Raw genomic sequence first — 13,565 nt, forward strand, 5'->3', positions numbered from 1 at the left:
GTCATGTACTATGCACGTTGAAATAAAGGATGACTTGGTGAAGGGATACTGGCCTTTGTAGTTATTTCAGTGGTTTACACGTAATTGCTCTGTGACATTGTCACTCAGTTCAGGGGGAATAAATGATGGGCCACAAATATTGGCCTTGTCAGAAACCTATCAAACCCAGCCTTGAATATACTCTCTGACTGAGCCGTCATGGTGCTGGAGGATAGAGAATTGCAATGAATCAGCATCCTCTGAATGCAAAAGATCCTCCTCAGTGAGTAGGCAGAAGAGATATGGCTGCATTCAGTAAATAAACTGATTCTTCAGGAAAGGATTCGTGACTAGCTTCATAATTCACTGTCTGGTTTCACCTCTGCCAATGAACGGCAGGCCAGATACTAGAGTGTAAGACTTGCTAGACAAATAAAGGCCAGGCTCTACCTCGATATTTTCCTGACCAACTTGTTCAGTCAGTGACTATTACACACCTTGAGAGCAAGCAGGGCTTGAACCCAGGCCCCCAGGCCCAGAAGTGGGAACACTACCACTGTACCACAAGAGCCCTCACTAGATGGTTTTCCTCCAATGCAGTAATCACATGATGCAACTACAGTGGCATTATTGACTAATCTTTGTAATCAGTCTTGGGCAGTTACACAGAACAGTACAGCACAAGAGCAGGCCCTTCAGCCCATCATGTCTGTGCCAACCATGATACCATTTTCCTGCACACAGTCCCTGTCCCTCTATTCCATATCTGTTCATGTGACTGTCTAAATGTCACTTAAAGTTTGCTATCATATCTGCTTCTGCCACCTCCCCTGGCATCTCGTTGTAGGCAAGTACTACTCTCTTGTGTAAAAGAATTTACACCGTCTCGTTAGTACAACAGACCCAGCCCCAACATAAGGTGCACCCTCAGGGATGGAGAAATTTACAATTCAGTCACCTCTTCCAAAACTAATTAGTATGCTCTCCAGCAAATAGACTTCATGAAACACCGAGATAATTCGAGGCCATTACAGATTCACAGAACAGTGCAGCAATGGACTTTTGCCAGTAGAAAGTGGTGTTTTGGCCAGGCCCCAGTGCACAGAGAAGCAAAGATGAGCAACTGAATACTGAGAGACAGTCCAAAACCCAGCAGGGTACAACAGCAGGAGGGGCATTGCTGTACGCTAGAAATAGTTACCTCCAAACCTGAACTGACAGGGTTATTAAAGGTTACTGAAAAAGAGATAGTTAAAGCAATGTTAGAGATTATTTGAATTATGAACAATATTTGCTGTTAGTTATAAAATCAATAACAAGGGGGCATGGACTGACAACTGCAAATCACATAAAGGGGGGAAAATGAAAAGAATTTTATTTACATGGCAGGCTATTTCAATGGAGAACACATTACCATCCATGGGGGAGAATTTGAGGAGGAAATATATACAAAGATAAAAGGAAAGGTCAAGAAATGGAATTAGAATGAATTCCTTCAGTTGAAGACCGAGCAAAGAAATGGCCCAACCGACCTCCTGGATGTGGTAAATGCTGAGATTTAAAAGGTTAGAAATTGATATGGTTGTTTCTCGGGCGTGGGGAACACAAGGTGTGATTACCCTGCACGTGATGCAGGTTTTATCAAATGCTACACTGTTCTCTCATGCCAATAACTGTAGTGAGCCACCCAGTGCCAAACATGCTGCCAACCTGCTGTATGTTCAGCAGGAGGCTCTGGTATGAGAGAGGCAGGTGCCAATGAAAGTACTCTGGCACCAGCAGGCTCTGGAATGGTGTCAGCGATGTGTCTGAGACCGAGCCAATGGAACAGCAAGCTAGAGGGGGACTTCCCAGGTTCTCTGATGTGACAATTCGGAAGGGAGGACGGGGTTTCCCGAAGAGCCCATCCAGAGAAGGGAATGGGTGAAAGTAGCCACAGATTCTGGATTAATGGTGCTGGAAGAGCACAGCAGTTCAGGCAGCATCCGAGGAGCAGTAACATCGACGTTTCGGGCAAAAGAAGGGCTTTTGCTCGAAACGTCGATTTTACTGCTCCTCGGATGCTGCCTGAACTGCTGTGCTCTTCCAGCACCACTAAACCAGAATCTGGTTTCCAGTCATTGTCTTTACCAAGTAGCCACAGAGTCAATGCAAAGACTTTGGCTCCTGAGGAGCTGGCTGCATCACTACAGAGAGTGGGATGAACTCACAAAACAGCCAAGTACCTGCATCTCCAAATGCCAGCGCGTAGCCAGTGCACAGCACCAACCTCAAACACCACTCAATGCAGCACACTCTCAACACTCAGTCTCTGGCTATCAGCAATCACGCTTTGTATTTGAGTGCTCCACCTCCCCCTGATATACTCACAGCCACTTCCAAAATACCTGCACGATAAGAGAAGGGACCAGCAATGAACTGAAAAGGATGATGTGTTCTGTGAATTATCACTGGGTCACTTTTCAACCAGCACTGCTGTAACTATCCAGAGTGGCACTCTGACAAGTATGATCACACAGCTTTACCCCAGCAAACCCCTTATGGTCACCCCAACCCACTCCCCTTTAAGTCTTTGTGCACTCAGATACCCAAGACCTACACTCTACTGACGGAGGCAGACAATGTCTGAGCCACCTCTCGGACATTGTGTGTATTTTAGAGGAGAGCTCTGTGTGGTGAGTCACCCGTGGGCTGCAGTGAAAGAGGGCAGCCCATGTGCCAACCTCCTGGAGGATGAGGATCTCGATATGCCCAGGGGACAGTTAAGAGCCAACACATTGCTGTGGGTCTACAGTCACATTTAAGCCAGACAAGGTAATGACAGCAGATATTCCTTATTGAAAAGGGCATTGAGGAACCAGATGGGTTTGTACAACAATTGACAGGGATGACCATTTGACCAGATTTTCACCTCTCAATTATTGCCCACTCGCTTAACCCTAATCTGTCTACAGCCCCTTGTAGGCTCTTTCTGCCCCATCTCATAACTTCCGTTCTTCCTATCTTTATAGATTAGATTACTTACAGTGTGGAAACAGGCCCTTCGGCCCAACAAGTCCACACCAACCCGCCGAAGCGCAACCCCCACCCATGTCCCTACAATTACCCCTTCACCTAACACTACGGGCAATTTAGCATGGCCAATTGACCTAACCTGCACATCTTTGGACTGTAGGAGGAAACCGGAGCACCTGGAGGAAACCCACGCAGACACGGGGAGAATGTGCAAACTCCACACAGTCAGTCACCTGAGACGGGAATTGAACCCGGGTCTCTGGCGCTGTGAGGCAGCAGTGCTAACCACTGTGCCACCGTGCCGCCCACCATCAGTGAGTTTGATTACAGTACACTGGGTTTCTTCAGAGGAATGATCAATATAGTCTCTGCTCAAACTGGGTGTACACCATTGTCAGCCCCCCCTTGGCTGCCAGAGAACTGAGATACTGAGCCCGAATTCACCTTCTTGTTATCTAGAGGCAGATTTACTTTTTTGTTGGTATGTCATGAAAGAGTACAGCAATGCCTGAGTCTCATTCAGGTTGAAGCCAGTATAAAGATACCATGGAATATCAGAACAAGAGGAGGCTATTCAATTAGGTCTTGGCTCGTCTGTACTTTAAGTGCATCTACTTACATTGGTTTAGAACCCTTAATATCCTGTAGAATAAACATCTATCAATCACAGTTATGAAATTTTGTACTGATCCCCAGCTTCAAGAATATTTTAGATTTTAACCCCATCCCATTGTGCGAAGAAATGCTTCCCGCCATCATATGCGATTGGCCCAGCTCGAAATGAAAGGTTTACTCTTGACACTGAAGGAACAGCGATATACTTCCAAGTCAGGGTTCAGTCAGAAGTCACAACACACCAGGTTACAGTCCAACAGGTTTATTTGAAATCACAAGTTTTCATAGCGCTGCCCCTTCTTTGGGTGAGGTAGGACTATACTTGGTGTCCTGTGACTACTGACCTTGTCCACCCCAGTCCAACACCGGCACCTCCACATCAAGTCAGGATAGTGAGTGGCTTGGAGGAGAATCTGCAAGTGTTGGTGTTCCCATGTATCAGCTGCCCTTATCCTTCTAGATGGAAGTGTTCATGGGTTTAGATGGTGGGTATCTGAGGATCTTTGGTGCATCGTGTAGATAGTACACATCGCTGCTATTGATCATTGGTGGTCAAGGGTCTTTTAAAAGTGTGTTCCTCAGATATGGGCATCACTGGCTAGGCTAGCATTTATCGCCCATCCCTAACTGCCCAGCGGGCAGTAAGAAGTCAACCACATTGCTGTGGGTCTGGAATCACATGTAGGCCAGACCAGGTGACAATGGTAGATTTCCTTCCCTGAAGGACATTAGCCATCCAGTTGAGTTTTCATGACAATCAATAATGGTTACAATTAGGCTAAAACTTTGTTCCAGAATTTCACTGAATTCATATTTCACCATCTGCCATGGTTAAATTTGAAACCATGCTCCCAGAGCATTCATCTAAGGCTCAGGATTAGCTTTTGCCCAAAATGTCGAGTTTTGTTGACGCACCGTAGAAAGCATTCTATCTGGATGCATCATGGCTTGGTATGGCAACTGCTCTTCCCAGGACCATAAGAAACTACAAAAAGTTGTGAACACAGCCCAGACCATCACGCAAGCCAATCTTCACTGACTCCACCTATACTTCCTGCTGCCTCAGGAAAGTAGCCACCAAAATTAAAGACCCCTCCCACCCTGGTTATAATCTCTTCCAACCTCTTCCGTCAGGCAGAGATACAAAAATTTAGACACACATACCAACAGATTCAAGAACAGCTTCTTTGCCACTTTTATTAGACTTCTGAATGGACCTTTCAAATTTTAAATTTAGTGTTGATCTTGCTCTTTATCACCTTCTCTTTAACCATTACATTGGACTCCTCACTCTGTTCTATTACTGTTAAGCACTTTGTACACTATGACCTGCCTGTACTTCACTGTACCTCGGTACATGTGACAATTATAAATCAAATCAAATATTCTGTCACGCTGCTCACTGCTGCGTTTTGGTGCAAGTTATTAAGAAATCTGGCAATGGAAAGCTAATCTCAGTAATGGTGATCATGAACCCATTGTCAATTGACATCAAAACCCAGCTGGGCAGGAGTGGGTGCTGCAGATGCTGAAGATTAGAGTCAAGGTCAGAGTGGTGCTGGAAAAGTACAGCAGGTCAGGCAGCATCCGAGGAGCAGGAAAATCGAGCAGGAACATCAGGATGTTCCTCGAATGCTACCTGACCTGCTATGCTTTTCCAGCACCACTCTAATCAAAACCCAGTTGGTTCATTCCCTGCAAGGAATGAAATCTGCCACCCTGACCCACATGTGACTCCAGATCCACAGCAATGTGGATGACCACTTCAGAGAAATTAGTGATAGGCAATAAATGACAACAATATCCAACGAAAGAATAAGTATTAGAAAAGGATAGCGGGCAGGCCTGGGGATGGGTTGGGGGTGAGTTAGTTGCCATGAAACCCCAGTCTCTGGCCCACTCTTGTAGCTTGATAATTACCATGGCAAGTCCCGTTCAATTTCTAGTCAATTGTGAATCTAGGATGTGGGGGATTCAGTGATGAAAATACTATTAGATGTCAAGTGTGGATGGTTAGATTCTCTCTTGTTGGAGATGGACATTACCTGGCATTTATGTGACATGAATATATCAGCTCAACCCAGAATGTTGCCCAGATCTTATTGTATTTGAACACAGACTGCTTCAGTGTCTGAGGAGTTGTGAATGATGCTGAACATTGTGCAATCATTGACAAACATCCCCACTTCTGATGAAGGGAAGGTCGTTGATGAAGATGGTTCAAACTAGATCAAAGTTGAAACTTTATTGCTGGAACAGCACAGCAGGTCAGGCAGCATCCAGGGAACAGGAGATTCGACGTTTCGGGCACAGGCCCTTCTTCAGGAATGAGCAGAGTGTGTTCAGCAGGAGAAGATAAAAGGTAGGGAGGAGGGACTTGGAGGAGGGGCGTTGGAAATGTGATAGGTGGAAAGAGGTCAAGGTGAGGGTGATAGGTCGGAGTAGGATGGAGGCGGAGAGGTCAACAAGAAGACTGCAGGTCAGGAAGGCGGTGCCGGGCTGGAAGGATCCCTTTTATCTTCTCCTGCTGAACACTCTCTGCTCATTCCTGAAGAAGGGCCTGTGCCCGAAACGTCGAATCTCCTGTTCCCTGGATGCTGCCTGACCTGCTGTGCTGTTCCAGCAATAAAGTTTCAACTTTGATATCCAAATGAATCCAACAAGAACTGGACCAAGCATATGTGGTACTCATAATCTTCTTCATCCTAAGTATACGCATGATTTTACTACAACTGCTAAGTATTTCATCAGTAATATTTTCAGCAACATAACACAAAACATCGCAGATAAGAAAAACTGCAGCATATTAACATGCCAAATTTCCCCTAAAGTAAATGCATTAAAATTCCATCAAATTTGACAATATTGTTATGTATTTGGCTTTAAGGGGTTAACACGTAGGGGGTTCCATACAACAGCCAAGCAGGGTGAGATCAATAGTTGTGATGTTGAGAAGATATGCTCTTCTTCATTAGGGTAAATAAAACCACAGAAAGTAGACAAAATCAAACACAAAATATTGCTGAGGAAAGGAGTGAACAAAGACAGAAATGGGAACTATTTAAATGTAAATCTATGATTCGCTCCAGTAATAATATCTAACAATATTCAATATCTAGGATCATACCAAAAGAGTACTTTGAAGTATTAAAGGGATTTTCTGCTATCTAGTGATCTCTGAGGCATGAAGTTTCCCTTTCTTGATATGTGCAAGATCAAGACAAACACTAGGCATACAGTAACAGTGATATCACCGCAGGGAGTTGGCAGCCAATTACACTGAAGTATTCTCAAACAGCAAATCAGAAAGTAAAATGCAGTAAAATCTTCTACTCAATTAAAATTTCCACAGAGTAAATACAAATCATCAGTGATACACATGGGATTAAAGTAGCTGAAATATCATAACTTTTTTTTAAATTTGAAAAAAACATTATTGCCATAATAATGGCAAAAAAGCATCCCAGTGATATAACATTAGATTTCTATGAGTAACTATTGAGTTATTAAAATTAAATTGCATTTATATAGTAACTGTTATGGCCACAGAAAGATCCAAAATGCTTTACAGCCAATAAAGTACTTTGGAAGTACAGTCAGTGTTGACACATAGCAGGCAATTTACATGTAGCAAGCTCCCACAAAAAGAAATGCTGTACTAATTATTGAAAAAATATTGACTATGACACCTGGAACAACTTTCTCATCAGTGGTGAGGTTCTGGAACCCACGAGTTCAAAGGGTAATACAGGCAAAAACCATAATCACATTAAAACATGCGGTGGAACAGTCAATGGGTTTAGGAATCAAAATTTGGAGAGTGGGATTAGTGTGACGAGGTATTCATCGACTGGTATGGACATAATGTGCCAGACGACTACCTTCTGTGCATGAAATCTTACTGTGTTTTCTATGTATCTATAACTCTTATTAAAAATAGTGCCATTGGCTCTTCTATGTCTACATTAGAGGACAGACAGGCCTTCACTTAGTAGGCTCTCGTCAAAAAGATAGCAGCTTAAATCTTCCAACTTCCCTCACTGGATTGGAATGTGTTGCTGGAAAAGCGCAGCAGGTCAGGCAGCATCCAGGGAACAGGAGAATCGACGTTTCGGGCATAAACCCTTCTTCAGGAATGAGGAAAGTTTGTCCAGCAGGCTAAGATAAAAGGTAGGGAGGAGGGACTTGGGGGAGGGGCGTCGGAAATGTGATAGGTGGAAAGAGGTCAAGGTGAGGGTGATAGGCCAGACTGGGGTGGGGGCGGAGAGGTCGGGAAGAAGATTGCAGGTTAGGAAGGCGGTGCTGAGTTCGATGGATTTGACTGAGACAAGGTGGGAGGAGGGGAAATGAAATTTTCAGCTCTGATCTCCAGCATCTGCAGACCTCACTTTCTCCTAGCCATAGTGAAGCCACACAGTGTCTAACTCAATGACTCGTCTCTGGTAAATACGAACGTTGTTGATCTCCTCTTGTGTTGAAATCAGAAACAGACATGAAGGTGACAATTGGAAGCCACCCACCCTGCACTGAGACTGAAGCCAGCCGTCTCTGGTTTGATGTTTTCAAGAAAGACCTTTATATCTGCGATGGGAAGATTTGGGTGTCAATCTTACAAGGTAATGCAACAATATCATTAAGGTAGAGATGGATTGTTTGTAGTGCCACCCCTCAGTGAAGTTGTTAATGAATAAATAGAATACATAAAGAAAGAAAGTCACATTTGTATGAACCTCAGCAAGGCTCATTACGGTCAATGAAATTTTTTTTACTCAGCCAATGAAACAGGGCACAATAAGCTCCCACAAACAGCAATATGATAGTTGCCAAGTGACCTGCTTTTGCAATGTTGATTGGTCAGGACTCCAGGGTTAACTCCCTTACTATTCTTTAAAATTGTGCTATGGTATCTTCTCCCTCCACTTGAGAGGATAGAATCATAGAATCCCTACAGTGTGGAAACAGGCCCTTCAGCTCAACAAATCCACACCAATCTTCTGAAGATCCATTCCCCGATCTTTCATCCTCAGAGAGGGGTAGGTCTGGAGGGATGGTGAACACACGGCAGGGCGGGGAGCTAGGACCTGGTGTGGGACTGGAGCTGGATGTGGGGGCGGGGTTAGGCCTGGGGGCGGGGACAGAGGTCGGCGTGGGGGTGGAGTTGGACATGGTCCAGCATCTGCAGACCTCACTTTCTCTTCAAACTAGATCACCACACTGAGGAATTGGGCTCTTGTAGTTGTAGTGTCCATACCTTTTGCCGAAGGCGTCCAGGTTCAAGTCTCACCAGAAATATGCAACAACTTCTATGAACAGGTTGATTAGAAATGATCTACAATGAGGAATTCCTGACCACCACAACCACCTTCACGGTGTCCCCACGATTGAACTCCCACCCCATTACCTTGAGCAATCGGTGATGCTTTCAGCCGATCCTCCTCCAGATGGTTTGCCGTCCACAGGAATAAGGCTCCTCCAACAACAGCAATAAAAGGGCACAGCAGGAAGGCATGTTCCAAGCTCACAAACTTCCAAAAGCTTGAGGCTGGACGGGTTTCCCGGATACCATCGGAGATCTGCAGGCAGGTCAATCACACAATCAACCATTTCCTTACACAAAGGCCTGTCCAACTCTTCCTACTGAGACCTGGAAACACTCACGGCTGCCCTCATTTGGCTGCAGCTCATCTGTGACACACCTCATCCCCTACAAAAGACATTTGGGTTTTATGGGTTAGGGGAGAACCTTTCTTCTGTTTAAATATTGGGGCCCAATCATTTTATTTAGGTGTGCTCCCGCTCTGGGAACAATGTGAGAACTAATACTTTTCTGGTACTCATCCAATGCTAATCAAGAAGAGAGAGTAAAGGTGGGCGCGGGGACAGTGGGAGGGTATCGCGCAAGGTGCTAAAAGGTCTCCTCTTGTTGCTAAGGGAGACAGACAGTATCAGATGGGGGTCAGTGGGTAACAGCGTTAGCTGGGGCTCAGTGGGTAACAGTGTTAGCTGGGACTCAGTGGGTAACAGTATCAGCTGGGGCTCAGTGAGTAACAATGTTAGCTGGGGCTCAGTGGATAACCATGTTAGCTGGGACACTGGGTAACAGCGTTAGCTGGGGCTCAGTGGGTAACAGTGTTAGCAGGTGCTCAGTGGGTAACAGTGTTACTGGGGCTCAGTGGGTAACAGCGTAGCTGGGACTCAGTGGGTAACAGTATCAGCTGGGGCTCAGTGGATACCCATGTTAGCTGGGGATCAGTGAGTAACAGCGTTAGCTGGGGATCAGTGGGTAACAGCGTTAGCTGGGGCTCATTGGGTAACAGTGTTAGCTGGGGCTCATTGGGTAACAGCGTTAGCTGGAGCTCAGTGGGTAACAGTGTTAGCAGGTGCTCAGTGGGTAACAGTGTTAGCTGGGACACTGGGTAACAGCGTTAGCTGGGGCTCAGTGGGTAACAGTGTTAGCAGGTGCTCAGTGGGTAACAGTGTTACTGGGGCTCAGTGGGTAACAGCGTTAGCTGGGACTCAGTGGGTAACAGTATCAGCTGGGGCTCAGTGGATAACCATGTTAGCTGGGGATCAGTGGGTAACAGCGTTAGCTGGGGATCAGTGGGTAACAGCGTAAGCTGGGGCTCATTGGGTAACAGTGTTAGCTGGGGCTCAGTGCGTAACAGTGTTACTGGGGCTCAGTGGGTAACAGTGTTAGCTGGGACTCAGTGGGTAACAGTGTTAGCTGGGACACTGGGTAACAGCGTTAGCTGGGGCTCAGTGGGTAACAGTGTTAGCAGGTGCTCAGTGGGTAACAGTGTTAGCTGGGGCTCAGTGGGTAACAGCGTTAACTGGGGCTCAGTGGGTAACAGTGTTAGCTGGTGCTCAGTGGGTAACAGTGTTATTGGGGTTCAGTGGGTAACAGCGTTAGCTGGGGCTCAGTTGGTAACAGTGATAGCTGGGATTCAGCATGTAACAGTGTTAGCTGTGGCTCAGTGGGTAACAGTGTTAGCTGGGGCTCAGTGGGTAAGAGTGTTACTGGGACTCAGTGGGTAAGAGTGTTACTGGGGCTCAGTGGACAACAGTGTTACTGGGGCTCAGTAGGTAACAGTGTTAGCTGGGGCTTAGTGGGTAACAGTGTAAGCTGGGGCTCAGTGGGTAACAGCGTTAACTGGGGCTCAGTGGGTAACAGTGTTAGCTGGTGCTCAGTGGGTAACAGTGTCATTGGGGTTCAGTGGGTAACAGCGTTAGCTCGGGCTCAGTTGGTAACAGTGATAGCTGGGATTCAGCATGTAACAGTGTTAGCTGTGGCTCAGTGGGTAACAGTGTTAGCTGGGGCTCAGTGGTTAAGAGTGTTACTGGGACTCAGTGGGTAAGAGTGTTACTGGGGCTCAGTGGGCAACAGTGTTACTGGGGCTCAGTAGGTAACAGCGTTAGCTGGGGCTTAGTGGGTAACAGTGTAAGCTGGGGCTCAGTGGGTAACAGCGATAGCTGGGGATCAGTGGGTAACAGTGTTAGCTGGGGCTCAATAGGTAACAGTGTTATTGGGGTTCAGTGGGTAACAGTGTTAGCTGGGAATCAGTGGGTAACAGCGTTAGCTGGGGATCAGTGGGTAACAGCGTTAGCTGGGGTTCATTGGGTAACAGTGTTACTGGGGCTCAGTGGGTAACAGATTCTGGATTAGTGGTGCTGGAAGAGCACAGCAATTCAGGCAGCATCCGAAAAGCTTCGAAATCGACGTTTCGGGCAAAAGCCCTTCATCAGGAATAAAGGCAGAGAGCCTGAAGCGTGGAGAGATAAGCTAGAGGAGGGTGGGGGTGGGGAGAGAGTAGCATAGAGTACAATAGGTCAGTGGGGGAGGAGATGAAGGTGATAGGTCAGGGAGGAGAGGGTGGAGTGGATAGGTGGAAAAGGAGCTGGGCAGGTCGGACAAGTCCGGACACGTCAGGGGATCGTGTAGCTGGAGGTTAGAAACTAGGATGAGGTGGGGGAAGGGGAAATGAGGAAGCTGTTGAAATCCACATTGATGCCCTGGGGTTGAAGTGTTCTGAGGCGGAAGATGAGGCGTTCTTCTTCCATGCGTCTGGTGGTGAGGGAGCGGCGGTGAAGGAGGCCCAGGACCTCCATGTCCTCGGCAGAGTGGGAGGGGGAGTTGAAATGTTCAGTGGGTAACAGTGTTGCTGGGGCTCATTGGGTAACAGTGTTAGCTGAGGCTTAGTGGGTAACAGTGTTAGCTGGGGCTCAGCGGGTAACAGCGTTAGCTGGGGTTCAGTGGGTTACAGTATTAGCTGGGGCTCAGTGGGAAACAGTGTTAGCTGGGGCTCAGTAGGTAACAGTGTTAGCTGGGACTCAGTGGGTAATAGCGTTAGCTGGGGCTCAGTGGGTGACAGCGTTAGCTGGGGCTCAGTGGGAAACAGTGTTAGCTGGGACTCAGTGGGTAACAGTGTTACTGGGACTCAGTGGGTAACAGCGTTAGCTGGTGCTCAGTGGGTAACGGCGTTAGCTGGGGCTCAGTGGGTAACAGTGTTACTGTGACTCATTGGGTAACAGTGTTACTGGGACGCATTGGGTAACAGCGTTAGCTGGGGCTCAGTGGGAAACATTGTTAGCTGGGGCTCAGTGGGTAACATTGTTACTGGGACTCAGGGGGTAACAGCGTTAGCTGGGGTCAGTGGGTAACAGCGTTAGCTGGGGCTTAGTGGGGAACAGTGTTACTGGGGCGCAGTGGGTAACAGTGTTACTGGGACTCAGTGGGTAACAGTGTTAGTGGGGCTCAGTGGGTAACAGTGTTAGTGGGGCTCAGTGGGGAACAGTGTTACTGGGACTCAGGGGGTAACAGCGTTAGCTGGGGTCAGTGGGTAACAGTGTTAGTGGGGCTCAGTGGGGAACAGTGTTACTGGGGCTCAGTGGGTAACAGTGTTAGCTGGAGGTCAGTGGGTAACAGTGTTACTGGGGCTCAGTGGGTAACAGTGTTAGCTGGGACTCAGTGGGTAACAGTGTTAGCTGGGGCTCAGTGGGTAACAGCGTTAGTGGGGCTCAATGGGTAACACCGTTAGCTGGGGCTCAGTGGGTAACAGTGTTAGCTGGGGCTCAGTGGGTATCAGCACTAGCTGAGGCTTAGGGGGTAACAGTGTAAGGTGTGGCTCAGTGGGTAACAGTGTTAGCTGGGACTCAGTGGGTAACAGCGTTAGCTGGGGCTCAGTGGGTAACAGTGTTTCTGGTGCTCAGTGGGCAACAGTGTTAGCTGGGGCTCAGTGGATAACCGTGTTAGCTGGGGCTCAGTGGGTAACAGTGTTTCTGGGGCTCAGTGGGTAACAGTATTTCTGGTGCTCAGTGGGTAACAGCGTTAGCTGGGGCTCAGTGGTGCTCAGTGGGTAACAGCGTTAGCTGGGGCTCAGTGCGTAACAGCATTAGCTGGGGCTCAGTGGGTAACAGCAGTGCGTAACAGCATTAGCTGGGGCTCAGTGGGTAACAGTGTTAGCTGGGGCTCAGTGGGTAACCGTGTTAGCTGGTGCTCAGTGGGTAACAGTGTTACTGGGGCTCAGTGGGTAACAGCGTTAGCTGGGGCTCTGTGGGTAACAGTGTTACTGGGGCTCAGTGGGTAACAGCGTTAGCTGGGGCTCAGTGGGTAACAGTGTTACTGGGGCTCAGTGGGTAACAGTGTTACTGGGGCTCAGTGGGTAACAGCGTTAGCTGGGGCTCTGTGGGTAACAGTGTTACTGGGGCTCAGTGGGTAACAGCGTTAGCTGTGACTCAGTGGGTAACAGCGTTAGATGGGGCTCAGTGGGTAAGCGTTTCTGGGGCTCAGTGGGTAACAGCGTTAGCTAGGGCTCAGTGGATAACCAGCAAAATCGACATTTCGGGCAAAAGCCCTTCATCAGGAATAAAGGCAGAGAGCCTGAAGCGTGGAGAGATAAGCTAGAGGAAGGTGGGAGTGGGGAGAAAGTAGCATAGAGTACAATGGGTGAGTGGGGGAG

At 47.5% G+C, this 13,565-nt stretch overlaps 1 protein-coding gene across 1 annotated transcript in view; it reads right to left on the reverse strand.

Moving 5' to 3' along the window:
• The window catches only part of LOC122564163 (protein spinster homolog 3-like), a 120,439-nt gene that overhangs the window by 39,054 nt on the left and 67,820 nt on the right, over positions 1-13,565 (reverse strand). The window contains exon 11 of the mRNA XM_043718810.1: positions 9,011-9,182. Within this exon, the coding sequence (XP_043574745.1) occupies positions 9,011-9,182 (172 nt within the window). The remainder of the gene's footprint in view (positions 1-9,010; positions 9,183-13,565) is intronic.

Source organism: Chiloscyllium plagiosum, chromosome 28, assembly GCF_004010195.1.
Source record: "Chiloscyllium plagiosum isolate BGI_BamShark_2017 chromosome 28, ASM401019v2, whole genome shotgun sequence".
NCBI lineage: Eukaryota > Metazoa > Chordata > Chondrichthyes > Orectolobiformes > Hemiscylliidae > Chiloscyllium > Chiloscyllium plagiosum.